The sequence below is a fragment of the Cebidichthys violaceus genome, unplaced genomic scaffold (assembly GCF_023349555.1).
Source record: "Cebidichthys violaceus isolate CVI_PGR_0920_01 unplaced genomic scaffold, fCebVio1.0.p SCAF_44, whole genome shotgun sequence".
NCBI lineage: Eukaryota > Metazoa > Chordata > Actinopteri > Perciformes > Stichaeidae > Cebidichthys > Cebidichthys violaceus.
The window spans coordinates 352,883-366,209 of NW_027176639.1; the positions used below are offsets into that span (position 1 = coordinate 352,883).

The 13,327-nt window shown below is 46.2% G+C and overlaps 1 protein-coding gene across 1 annotated transcript in view; it reads right to left on the bottom strand.

Annotated features, from left to right (window-relative positions):
* Positions 1 to 12,845, bottom strand: part of rnf38 (ring finger protein 38) — a 21,363-nt gene extending 8,518 nt beyond the window's left edge. Inside the window, exons 1-3 of the mRNA XM_068729030.1 lie at positions 12,728 to 12,845; positions 11,003 to 11,685; positions 1,642 to 1,706 (exon numbers count right to left, since the gene is read on the bottom strand). Coding sequence (XP_068585131.1) covers positions 1,642 to 1,706; positions 11,003 to 11,603 — 666 coding nt within the window. The 5' untranslated portion in view covers positions 11,604 to 11,685; positions 12,728 to 12,845. The remainder of the gene's footprint in view (positions 1 to 1,641; positions 1,707 to 11,002; positions 11,686 to 12,727) is intronic.
* Positions 12,846 to 13,327: the final 482 nt, after the last annotated feature.

Below are 13,327 nucleotides of genomic sequence, written 5' to 3' on the forward strand. Positions count from 1 at the left end.
ACACACACACACACAGTAACTGAGGCCAGCAGCTGTTGTAGCTTCGCTGTCAATGCTGAGAACCAAAATAAAGAGGCCCACAGAGTGACTGAAAACACTCACCTAAGACGTACAACTGAGCCCAAGTTTCCCTTCTTTCATGGCCTAGAAATGTGCATGAATGTGCATGAATGTGCATGAATGTGAACGCTGCACACCGAGCAAATATGGTCATTTGCTTTTACAGATTCATTAATATTTGCAGACATGCTTCCACTAACACTCAAACACTTCTCCCTCCCTCCCCCACTTATTTTCTTTCCATCAACAAGATTTCAAAGCCCATTTTGTTTCCTCTGCCACTGTTCCTCCCTTCCTCCCCCTCCCTCCCTCACTCCTTCTCCTCCTTCCCCTTCCCTCACTCCAACCAAGTCCCACAGCTGGAGCTGAAATCATTAGCAATACCCCCTCCTTGTTTTTTCGGCCTCCCCTCCCTCCCTTCCTCCCTTCCCCTCCAAGCTTTCTGCAACACCTTCCGCAGCATCCTGCCTCCCCTCTTCTTCTTCTCCTCCTCCTCCTTTCACCGTTTCTTTGCTTCGTCTGCTGGCTTTTTTAAAAACAGGCCTTACACATGTACGCTTTAAATTAGGCTTATATGAACTATATGAATGTGTTTCTATAATACTGCCATCATTTGCAAGGCAAGGTTGACTGAAATGATCAGTTACGCTCAAAAATATTTAATATTTAACATTTTCTTCCCTCATGAATTAAAGTCTATAGCTTCTAACAAAGAATACGTACGTCAGTGGAATTGAAAAACTGTGTGGTTGGTGTAGACGACGTGTATATATATATATACATATATATACATATATATATATATATATATATATATATATATATATATATATATATATATATATATATATATATATATATATATATATATATATATGAAGGACGTACCGTTCAGCTGTACTACTGTTAAAAGTGTATTTCAGCCTGAAAGTGCAACATACTGAACGACATCAAGTGTTTCTCTGAGCTTAAGCTTCAGCTGAGAACGCCCCACATTCAGCCTAAAAGCCACTTCAATTTAAAATAGATGAAACTGAATTAGTTGCATTAAAATAATACATTTCTCTTTTACTTTATAGCTCCTTGACCACAGCGGCACCGAAACCAAACGGACTCCAGTCGTGTTTACTGGCTACAAACTCAGCCTCGTTCACTTTTAGACAGCTATGGATTCACTGTGGCAGCAAGGGACTCACACACTGAACTCTGCATATACATTGTGTTCTCTGGGTAGTGTGTGTGTGTGTGTGTGTGTGTGTGTGTGTGTGTGTGTGTGTGTGTGTGTGTGTGTGTGTGTGTGTGTGTGTGTGTGTGTGTGTAAGCCTCTCAGTCCTTCACCCGGCATCAGCTGAGAGAAAATACAATCTAATATTCAGTCACATGATCTCAAATCAGGCTGCACAATAGTGCTGCTTCTGAAATGCATCGACACACGCGTCGCGTTTTGTCGTGCGTGTTAATAATAAAAACAGGTGTGTGTGTGTGTGTGTGTGTGTGTGTGTGTGTGTGTGTGTGTGTGTGTGTGTGTGTGTGTGTGTGTGTGTGTGTGTGTGTGTGTGTGTGTGTGTGTGTGTCTCTTACTTTGTCACTCTCCTCTCCGTATGCGTGATGATCAGGGTGGCAGTGGTAGGATCCTCCAGAAGCTCCTACAGAGACGAGGAGATAGAAGAAGATCACACACACACACACACACACACCGTGAGACACATGACATTCATTCATACGACACGCCTCACTTGCTCAGTGATCCTAGGCAAGGCAAGTTTATTTGTAGAGCACATTTCAACAACAAGGCAATTCAAAGTGCTTCACATAAAACCATTAAAAGCATCAAAACATAATGCAAAAGAAAAAGGAGATTTAAAAACAATTAAGAACATTCATTGAAACATTAAAAACAGTCATTAAAACACTAAAAAGCTAAAAAAAAAAAAAAAACAATAATAGTTGCGGTCCAGTTTAGGAAATAAAATACAGTAGTAAAATGCAGAAATTGATTAATACCCTTGAATGTGGTTCAATCAAAAGGCAGCAGCAAACCCTACACGTTCTACAGTTCATAACTGCAACAAATCTCATTTTTATGAACATTGACACGGCCAACGATTAGTCAATGTAATGAAATGAATGATTTTCTTTTTTTTTTTTTTTTATGCGATTCCATTTGGACCACCAGACGATGAGTATACTTACACACTCAAAGCACTTGATTAGCATGAGTTTAGGTATTGATGCGTGTATTATTTCTACAATACGATATCCAAAACGTGTCGGTTGAAAATCGACAGCGCCGTTACATCCAGACTCCCATTATTCTCCACACTCCGGTTAATCCGTTCGTTGTTGTTGTTGTTCTCACGCAACTTGGATTTAACGCGCGGCAGACCGACAACATGTTTGTGAGAAGAGGGAGCTGACCATGTTCAGCACAGAAGTGACTAAACACATATGGCGTACACTTTTAGATTAGAGGCAGTAGGTTCACACACACACACACACACACACACACACACACACACACACACACACACACACACACACACACAATAAACCCAGTAATCCTGGATTAGAGAAGCCGATGATACCGCCGCTTGCATCACGGCTGAGACTTTTACTCCTTTGTTTTGCCACAATCCTTTCATCTTTTTTTTTATTGTCTTTTCTATTCATTCGGGGGGGTTTTTGTTTTTCCTCGGCATGTGTTTAGCTGGGGACGTCCTCGCCACAGATGGTGGCAGCGGTGTACCAAGGGTAAGCACTCCCAAGGGCACTCCAGACAAGTCTACCTTTAGATATGAAGAGAGCTAAACTAGAAGGGAAGAGATGCAAAAAAAGTGTGTGTGGGGGGGTGGGGGGGTTAACCCCTCGGCTGTTGTTTGTGGGATCTTTCCTCCGTGTTTGAAGAAAAGCTGCGATTGACGACAAAGAGGAGAGACAGCAGAAGCAGACAGAGTAAGGTCTTCACAACTCCTCAAAGCATTTCCTCTCCAATCCCTAGAAAATGAATGGACTGAATAGGCCGAGTAAAGCAAAGCTTACATTAGCGCAGTGAAAAACCCGGCTAAAGGGCCATTTTCACCAAGTTGATTTCGGGACGAGGGGGGGGGGGGGGGTGCCAGCTCGCCGGCTGCACGGCACTTCTCTGTACGACACTCATTCACCGGGTCACAATGGGCAGAAACCCAGCTCCCCTCCCCTGAATATACGGTCTCCGCTTGCAAATTGTCCCGAGACCGGTAAATTGAGTCAGAGGCGAGTCATTCAGTCGGAGTCACTCTGTAGAGCGCGACACAGAGGCTGCAGAACAGGTTTTAAGAAGTGCTGCGATGACATCGTATGCACTGTCGGACTAACGGGGCCGCACACAGCACAGAGGTTCTACACTCTGGGCCTGAAGGAAGGCTGAACGGCAGACATGATGAATTTCAATGCGTGTGGACACAGTACTTCCTTCTAGGAAATTTTAGAAAATGCTAATCGGGGCTATTTCATGAATATTAGAAAGTTTAAAATATGTTAATACATTAAACACACACACACACACACACACACACACACACAGTCTCGTCACACATAACAGACACGCTGTAGGCAAAATCAATGTTACGAATGTAGGAGGGGAAATAATAAAAAAAAAAAAAAAAAAAGAGCCAAAAGGATGAGGATGGGTGGAAAAGAGAATTCAATAGAAACACTAATAACTGTCAATTTGAAACTATGGGATTTAACAAAGAAAGACACTTTTAAGTAAAGGAAAAGCAAATCCACAATGTGACTTTAAAAGCATCAGAAGCCTCACAGCAAGCTTTCATTCACAGAAACGAGTGGAGGAGTGCTGCCGTGTATCGGTACCAACCACGACGTTGGGCTATTTCTACTTTGACGAAGACATTCTCAATTCTAGCTCAATAAATGGGATCGATAATGTGAAATGGTGTCAATTCTCCAGGCATGGTGGGAAAGAAAACGAGCCTTTTTAAAAAAGGTGCTGCAAGCAGACTACTATGACCACAAATGATATAAAACTGGAATGAGATGATGTCCATCATAGACACGGGTTTGATTGTTATGCTGTATTCACCAGACAATATAAAATGTTTGGACTACTTCACAAGTCTCACAAAAAAAAACAGCACAACACCAGGTTGACACAAACGGGTTTCATCCTGTGCTGAAGTGTCAAAGTTACGGGTGGCATAAAAGTGGAGCATGACACAAATGCAGAGAAAGTATGACAGTGACAGTGTGAGGAATGAGCTGTGTTTACGGACCACCAACATTCCTGTTTTCACAGCCGACCACACCCTCTCCCACTGGCTGCAGAAAACTGCCACCGACTTCAAATGTTTTGGAAAGTTAAAAATGATGGGAGGTGCAGCTCCACGATGTCCATGCTCCGCCTGAAGCATGTGGAGGAAAAGAGGACGGTTTGCAAAGAGGGTGAAAGACGAGGCCGGTGCAACGGCGAGAGGAGGTGAGGATGAAGGAGGAGGAGGGGTGTAGGAGAGAACCGGGCCGGGGGAAGAGACAATGTGTCGAACAAGAAGGCGGCAAAGTGGCGTTACAGAAGAAGATGACAACGATGGAAACGTACATGAAAAAAGGGTGAGAGAGCGCCGAGGAGGAGACGGGAGATGGGGGGGGGAAAGAGATAAAGAATGGAGGGAAAATGCATAAGGAAGACGAGTGGAGGCGGAGACGGCAGTCGGAGAGGGAGGGAGCAGGGTGGGGGTTGTGGCTTCCCCTCTTGACTGCTATTGATTTTCTGTAAGCCTCAGAGTGCATCAGCTATTTCTATCCATTTCCTCCACCTCTCCCTCCCTTCCTCGTCCCTCACCCCACCCTCCCTCTGCACTCAGCACAGACACCCTCCTCACACATCCTCCTCCTACTCCTCCTCCTCCTCCTCCTCAAACTCTCCATCACTTCATCACCATCCCTCCCTCCTGCCACCGATCTATTTCCCTATCTGCCGGCCTGTCTCTCTCTCTCTCTCTCTCCCCCTCTCTCCCTCTCCCATATATTCCCGCTTCTTTATCTCACAGCATCCACATTTCCTTGCTTTCCTTATCGCAACATCTCGGCCCATGATCTCCATCACCCCCCTCTTGCTGCAGACTCTCTCTCTCTCTCTCTCTCTCTCTCTCTCTCTCTCTCTCTCTCTCTCTCTCTCTCTCTCTCTCTCTCTCTCTCTCTCTCTCTCTCTCTCTCCGTTAAACTTCTCATGTCAAAACAACATAAAACACCGGGGAGAGTGGGTGAAAAAGAACGAGCGGCTGGATAGATAAGACGATAAGTGACAAGCCGACTACAAAACAAAAAAGCAGCAGCTGAACAGTAACAAACGTACGGAAGCGTCGTCGACTGACGCAGAACTTGTACCAATTTAAGGCAGGCATATGTGGAACGACGCGCAACGCGACGCACCTCTCACATCACCCCGCCTTCTGAACACATGTCTCAGCACACTTCACACCCCAGCGCAGAGCAGAGTCGAGTAACAAGCTGGCGAACGGGCTTTAAATAGGCGGCCGTGTAGCGTCTGCCCAACCATTACCTGCCTAACGCTGCTTCACACGGGCCTGGTGGCAAGCTTGAGTGTGTGTGTGTGTGTGTGTGTGTGTGTGTGTGTGTGTGTGTGTGTGTGTGTGTGTGTTAGAAATGGGACTGATTTTACCTCTCTCCCACGTCATTGTCCTCCTCCATCTATTTATTGTTCTTTCCTCCTCGTTATCGTTCTCATTATCTTCCTCTCGGTACCGTTGCTGCTGCAGTCCATGAGGTTGCTCCTCCACAAGTCCTAAAACTGCTTATATTTATATATATATATATATATATCCCATAGAACATGCGCAGGTGTTCACACTCACACGCGCATACTTGATTGTGAAGTTATTACGTGCAGCGGCAGTATTGCTTTTGGCCAAAAAAAAAATGCACGTTTCCAGCGCAGGAAACGTAAAAGACGGAGACACAAAACCCTGCTTCCGTCCCTGGAGACCACGTGAAATACGACGACGAGGAAAGTAAACGCAACTCTGTTGTATATCCTTCCTTGACCGACCAATTACAACAGGCTTGATTCACACAGCGGCGACCGCAAAAAAAAAAAAAACCTCACACGATGTGCGGTTGTTATTCTGAGTTATTGAGTATATTGAGTTTACAAGACTGTGGGCGCTACGGCAACCCGGCGTACATCCCTTCACGAGTGTCAAGTTATACGGGTTTAACTCATCTACACATAACAACGGCCTAGAAAGCCTTAGGTTTTGGATCATAAACATGTTTCTTTCTAAGTCGGAGTCACTACTGCGAAACATAAAGAGTCCTTTTTTCCCCATTCAAAAATCTGTTTTTGCTTATTCTGTACGTATGCATGCATTTCTTAACACTCCTGTTCCTGCTCCAGGCCCACCCAGGCTGCAACTAAACAAGACGTGTGCACATAAACACACACACACACACACACACACACACACACACACACACACACACACACACACACACACACACACACAGTCAGTAGAGGCACATGAGCGCACTCCTTCACACTCCTTCTGTCCTCACTATCTCCCTCCTCTCCTTATTCCCCGATGACAGACAGAAGCCCGCTGAGACGGCGTGTTGGAGGACAGAGAGTCATGGACAGGAAGGCAGAGGCAGATGACAGTCTTAATTATTTTAGTCTGCTGATTTATTCAAAGTCTGTGAATTGAAAACACGACAAAAGACGGATATTGTCCAGAAGGTTCTAGCGACTTCGATCCACATCTACGGACTTGCGGGTCGGGTACTCGGTCCACTTAGGTGTGCATTGACAGCTCACTTTGCGTCGCCGTTAAAAACGGGAGGCAGGAGGAGAACCACAAGAGGTGGACACAGGGAAGGACACAGTCAAGAATTACATGCATTGTAAAGAATCGAAGGATGAATATCATAAATAAAGCCGAAAGGCCGACTCCTTCAGAGCTCCAGTGGACGTCGGAACCGGGGATTGGCACCCATGTCACAACCGAGCCACATCCGCTAGACGTTCCCAGTTACATCAACGGGAGGCTAACATGCAAACAGCAGGAGTCACTCATTCAAAAATGAATTCATGCATTCATCTCTCACACACTTTTACCTAAACTCAGAAACGTACTGCCTCCAGTCCAACCACCCATGCCTCCATCACTTCCTGCACCGACTCTTCTGTCTTCCCCATACTGACCATCTCTCTCCTATACTCCCTCTTAGAAGCACATCATCTTTTTTTTTCTTTTTTTTTTTGTTCGTCAAAGCGGATCAGAGCCCCTCTATTGGGTTTAAAGCTAATTTGAGGGCACTGTCCTCTAGCCCCAGGATCTTCTCTTGCTTACCAACGTAGCCGCTTTGTTGTTTATCTGGAGTGACAGAGTAGCAGGGAACCCCTGCTACTTGGTCGATCCAAGTGAAAGAGTTTCTCTTTCAAACTGGAAAAAGGAGGGGGGGGGGTTGCCTGGGAGACAAGACAAAGGAAAGTAAAAGAAAAAAACCCAGAGTGCATGTATCCACCTCTGTTGCCGGCAGGAGGATGGAGAGGATAGGAGCGTGGAGTGGAGGGGTAAAAAGGTAGAGTGGCAGGAGTGTCTGCCCCCCTCTGCTGCTGCTTTGGGCAAATCCATTAAAACAATCCCTCCATTAGACAAGTGGGAGGGAGGAGGGCCAGAGGAAATGGACCGGTAGGGGTACAGAAAAGGGGTTGAGAGGGAGGAACGAAGGTGGGGGGGGGGGGGGAAGAGAGAGAGAGAGAGATGAGTGAGAGACGAGAGAGAGAGAGAGAGAGAGAGAGACGAGAAGAGAGAGAGACGAGAGAGAGAGAGAGAGAAGAGAGAGAGAGAGAGAGAGAAGATGGCTAGCGACCTTCTCCAGAGGAGGACTCATCCACACCTGGCAGCAGTTTTAAGCATTTGTTGGGAAACTTCCGCTCGAGTGCTTCTACAGGTTCTGTGCTCGAGTCGAGACCTGGGCTCTCACAGTCTTGTTTTTAACCTCATTAGGCATGTTAACCGTCCTAAAAAAAAAAAGGGTAAGCAAAGTCGTGTAAATGGTAAATGAGATATAAAAAAAGAAAGAAAATGGGAGCACTACAAACTGTAATAAAACAGGCATGAAAGAACAAGGCACAAAAGAGGCCGGGAGTTTGAGAAGGGACTACAGAGAGAGAGAGAGAGAGAGGAAAGGAGGGATTGAAGAGTACAGGATATCATTAGCTTTCATGCTGAGCGCAGGTGACTAGCACAGGAAGAATGGACCCGAGTATCACTCCATCTCTCGCTCTCTCTCTCTCTCTCTCTCTCTCTCTCTCCTCTCTCTTAACAACAAGCTGACCCATTCTGGAAATGGAAAGCGGGGGTCTAATATATAAAAAAAAAAGGTGCGTAGCGTTTGGGGAAAGGTCCCGGCTGGCCAGCTGCTTCACTTGAGGAAGAGAACATCCAGCTATAAATTAGCCCCGAGGCCTCCTCCGGCTAACTTAACAGTGTAATTGGCACTCAAATACAAAAACAAAAGCAGTCCGTTTTTGTTTTTTTTTTGTATTATTTCAAAATAAAGCAACCGCTTTATTTGCACAACCCTTTCCACCAACTTCTGCTCCAAACACATACAAAAACACAGAGCCATACATTTTCCGTATTACCGTTCTTTTGTGCGCTTCAGGTCTAAATGAAATGAATCCACATAATGAATGAGCGTCTATAGAATCTCTAGCCAGTGCCGACCCTCTCCAGATCGAAATCCATTTGGATGGAAATACAATACAGTCATTCTACCCATTGATTGGTGCTATCCTACATGTCATTGCCGGGCTACTATGACAGAGTATGGGTCGTAGGTCACGGCAGGACCAATGCATTCTGCAGATGACTGCTTCACCGCCATTGTCTGTTGTGGGTTTTTCTTTGTCTCAGTTCTTCCTGATCTCTCTCTTTCCGGCACTAATATGCAAACATAGATCTTGATGATTTGCCCTCAAAGCCAGCAAAGCTTACACAAAGACAGACACGTATAACGCAAACCTTGGATTGTGTACGCATGCTCAGCTGGGTTTTTCTTATACTCTCCCAGACCGGTAATTCCAGTCCCAATGCACAGTTGCTCAGTCTCTAACGCACATGCATGCAGGCCACTTTTAGTGACAGCACAGACAAAAACATAACGGAGGAATACGCGTGGAATTTGGACCGGTAGTATATTGTTTTGTGCGTTATATTACATTGACTCATGTGCCTAAAGCAAAGATAAACGCCTGTAGTGACTGCGTTACGAGTTGCTTACTGAGCGAAATGATTCTTGGTGAATCATGAATCACAATGAGTCAGAATAAAACCAAACTATCCCTGGGAAGTTTTAGATGAGCAACTATATAAAATCTGTTAAACCCCCTACCTTTCATTTGGACAGTCAATAATTCAAAAACGCATACGCCAAAAAAGTTCTGCCTCATACCGTACAGGTGGAACTAAATTAAGCGCACAAATAGTCCAAATTGTACTGAATGCAGACGGAATACTGTTGGAACGTTCCCTCCTGTTTTCTGGGATTAACCTTCTGTGTCAAGATGTATGGAGTTTGTGTTAAATCCTGGTCCGTGTGACATTTGACAAAGCCAACGAAAAGATAATCAGAAAAAAAACCAATCCGTCTTATGATGATTTGTACATTACTCATGCAAACGAAATCTCTTTAAGCTTTTTAAATATTCAAAATATATTCCCCAAAGCGCCACAGAAGGCGACCACCAACATGGTTCTAACCTGTGAAGCCAGTCAGACGTGCTGAAATAAAAGCTTTCCTCCTCCATCGCCCTCGCCGAATGTGAAACTCTAGCTGTGCCGTTTCCATGTCGTTTGGTACGCTGAGAGAAACCCCCCCCCCCCCCAATCTGAACCAGAATAAGCCCCCATCCAGCTCTCAGGCAACCGTCTGTGTAATCAAGAGTTCATGCACATGTGTACCAATTCATTTCTGACACTTCCCCGTGACATTGGGGCACATTTCCAGGATCATACAGTCTCTGTGTTTACATAAAAAAAAGTCTTACATTACCCAACGCAGAGGATAATGTAACATCAAGTGACGCAACTGGTCTGCTCAAACATTTTAAGTATTGTTCAACAAATGTAGATTTTCCAACATGTTTCCAAAAACATATCCTGGAAATTGCCATTTTCAAAATGTCCAGGTTTTTTTCCCAGGACCTTTTTAATAGGAGTCATGGCCATCCTCTTTCATATAACATGACACTTTGTCTCTGGTCCAAAGTGGTGACGGTGAAGATTCACAGTATTATAGTCTTTAGTATGTGGATGTGAAAACAAAACCTGCATCTTTTAACAGCTATACAAGAGCGTACAGACATGAGGTGTCTCTGTGTTCTTATTTCTTGGGTCACGTTCACAGGCTAACAGAGCTAAACTCCGTGGTTATATCGAGCCATCATGTTGTACACAGGCCGAGTTTAGACAAAGACATGTCTTAAGATAAACTGTCTGGGTAACTAACTACTCACAGCAGTTCAGTAAGTCCACACCCCACACACACGCACACACACAGACACACACACACACACACACACACACACACACTTGACTGCTGCTGTATGTTCACCACATCCACACTGCAGCTCTGTTGCAAGACCCATTCAACACCACCCCTCCTATTAAGAATACAACAAATGTGTTCACACATGCACGGACACTTCTGTCATGCCAACCCGCAGGACAAGCCCCCGCTCCTCCCAACTTGCCTCTGAAAACACCCCCAAAGCTATTTACCACCTCCACGTCTACCTCTGCAACTTGGGAGGCATGTAAAAGGCAAAAAAGTCGAGTAAAACGCCTGATTCGTTTACCTGTATCGGTCGTAGGGTACACCAGCACATACATAGTCAATAATAAGGGGGGGGGGCATTTACCTGCTGCCGGGATGCGGTGCGCTCCGGGGACCGAAGACAGCCGCTGAATGCCGGGGGAGGCGTTACTTCCTGGGGCTCGCGGCTGGTTCTCCGGGAGGTTGCCGTGAGCTCCAAGTGGTGCGCAACCGGCACCGTGTTGCTGTGGATGTAGTTGCTGTTGCTGCTGATGGTGGTGATGGTGGTGGTGGAGATGATGGTTAGATCCCATGACTCCGCTGCCGGTTATTCCATGGCCATTCCCACCACCGTACTGCTGGTAATATCCAGACCGAGAACGCGATCGAGTCCTTGGGGGCTCCATGGCCATTTGGTGGGGGTGAAGTGGGTGGAAGAGAAACGAGGAGGACGCGGCTGGCGACTGCGGCGGAGAGCCGTTGGCGGATCCGGGCTGTACAAAGCCCCTAGCGCCGCTCTGGCTGTAACTATAGCCCGGTCCTCTGCCCCCCTCCGCGCCCCCGTACTCTGTCCGCTCCGCCGACTCCGCCGCCCCCGCCTCCTCGAATAAATCAGCCCCTTTAGGGCCAGGCTCCGGGGTGGAGGGCAGCCGGGGGCAAACTCTAGGCTCCTGAGTCGTTGGCTGTCCAGTGGCTGCGATTGGCATTTCCTTTCGGGGGATTTCCTCTTTTTCTTTCTGCGTTTTCCTCTCGTTTCCTCTCACAGACGAAGCGTTTTAGTCACTGTTTCTAAATACAAAAAGTTAAGAGAGTTAAAGCTCGTTGTTGCCCTTCGCTCAAACACGTTAATGTGAAGAGCCACTGCTCGTCTCAACATGTGTAGCGGTCCAACTTTAGGTAAACGTTAGCTACTTCCCTCAAGTTTGTCTCAGTAGCGTCACTACACCCCAGCGTGATTCCCCCAAAACTGGTTCAACAACTAACGTAACCCTGCCGCTGTCTGCTCGAGACAACATCTATATTATTATAGGTGTCGGTGACTTAAGTACAAACAAACATGGAGCTACTTCCACAGGATAGTATAACGTTCAACCCCCCCCCCCACGGTCCACCAGCGACGTTTACTTCATAACAGCCGAGCAGTTGAGTACGGCTCGCTAGCTCAGGCTAACGCTGGAGGAGGGGGGGGGATGCTAACGTTAGTGCGCACAGCACACCGTGGTAAACGCATGTTACGCTTATTCTAAGCGCACAACAACCGCGTTAGCACACCGGGTGGCTTTCTCGTAACCGGTTTGAACCCCGAACTAAGTTTAGCGCAACTTTGTCCACTTTAAGAACCATTTAAACTTGTTTAGCCAAGGATGCGTGATGCCGTTCACTAACGTTAGCTTGGCAAGCTTCAACCAACCAACCAACCCCCCCCTCCTCCTCCTCCTCCTCCTCCTCCACCACCACCACCACCTCCTCCTCCTCCTCCTCCACCGACCAACACACAGAAAAACCCCGTCGCTAGCCACCCACGCCTCGAATCCCTTTAAATTGCTCGGTTATTAGTAAGCAAACAAAAAAAGGCTTTAAAAAAGAACTTATTCGCGATAGATTTCATTGAGTTTAGGGTGACCCCGGTGATGTTTTCCCCCGACTGGAAAGGGGCGAACAGCAAAGGCACACAGAAAGATTTTTTAAAAAGTGGTCAACCTAAAAATTACAAAGAAAGAACCACGGCTAAAATTAACACGATCTTAAGGAATGACCCCGCCTCTGAGTCTGCCATTGAAAGCCGGTCTAATTTCCCACACTGAGTAGTTCTTTTTGTACAACACCTTACCTGCAATGTTGCTCTTCCTCGACCGTACTCCTGACTCGAATCTGTCGATAATATGGTGAGCCCAGCGTGTGGAGTGTATGCTGTATGCCAATGTGTGTGTGTATGTGTGTGTGTGCGCGCCCAGTGTTCGCTTGGTGTCAGCGTGAAATGTGACAGACCGTCAACGCTTCAAGTCGGATTTCAACCAGGCGTGACCAATCGAAACCAGAACAAAGAAAGTGTTTGTAGTCGGTTTCAGCGTACACCTCTCCTAAACATTCGCCGAGACCAAAAGAACACGGAACTATATTCCAAAGTGTTTTTCCGCGGCGTGTTTGCGTTCACTTTATTTTAGCACCGCGAGTTTCCGCGGTGATGTGAGTTCGTCGGGGATCGGTAGTCGATTGCATCTCCTGGTAAATCAGAAGCTGCGGATAGCAGAGAGAGGCAGGCTAAAAGGGGCTTTAAATTATTTATTTACAAATACCAAGCCTACCCATTGCAGCTGTTTCTTCTGGAGCTGAAAGTTCGCTTTAAAAATAAGTGTCTGCTGTGTTTGCCAAAGTTGCGGACCATTTTTACAGTAGCTCTAAAAACAAAACACAGATAGACGGAGAGAAA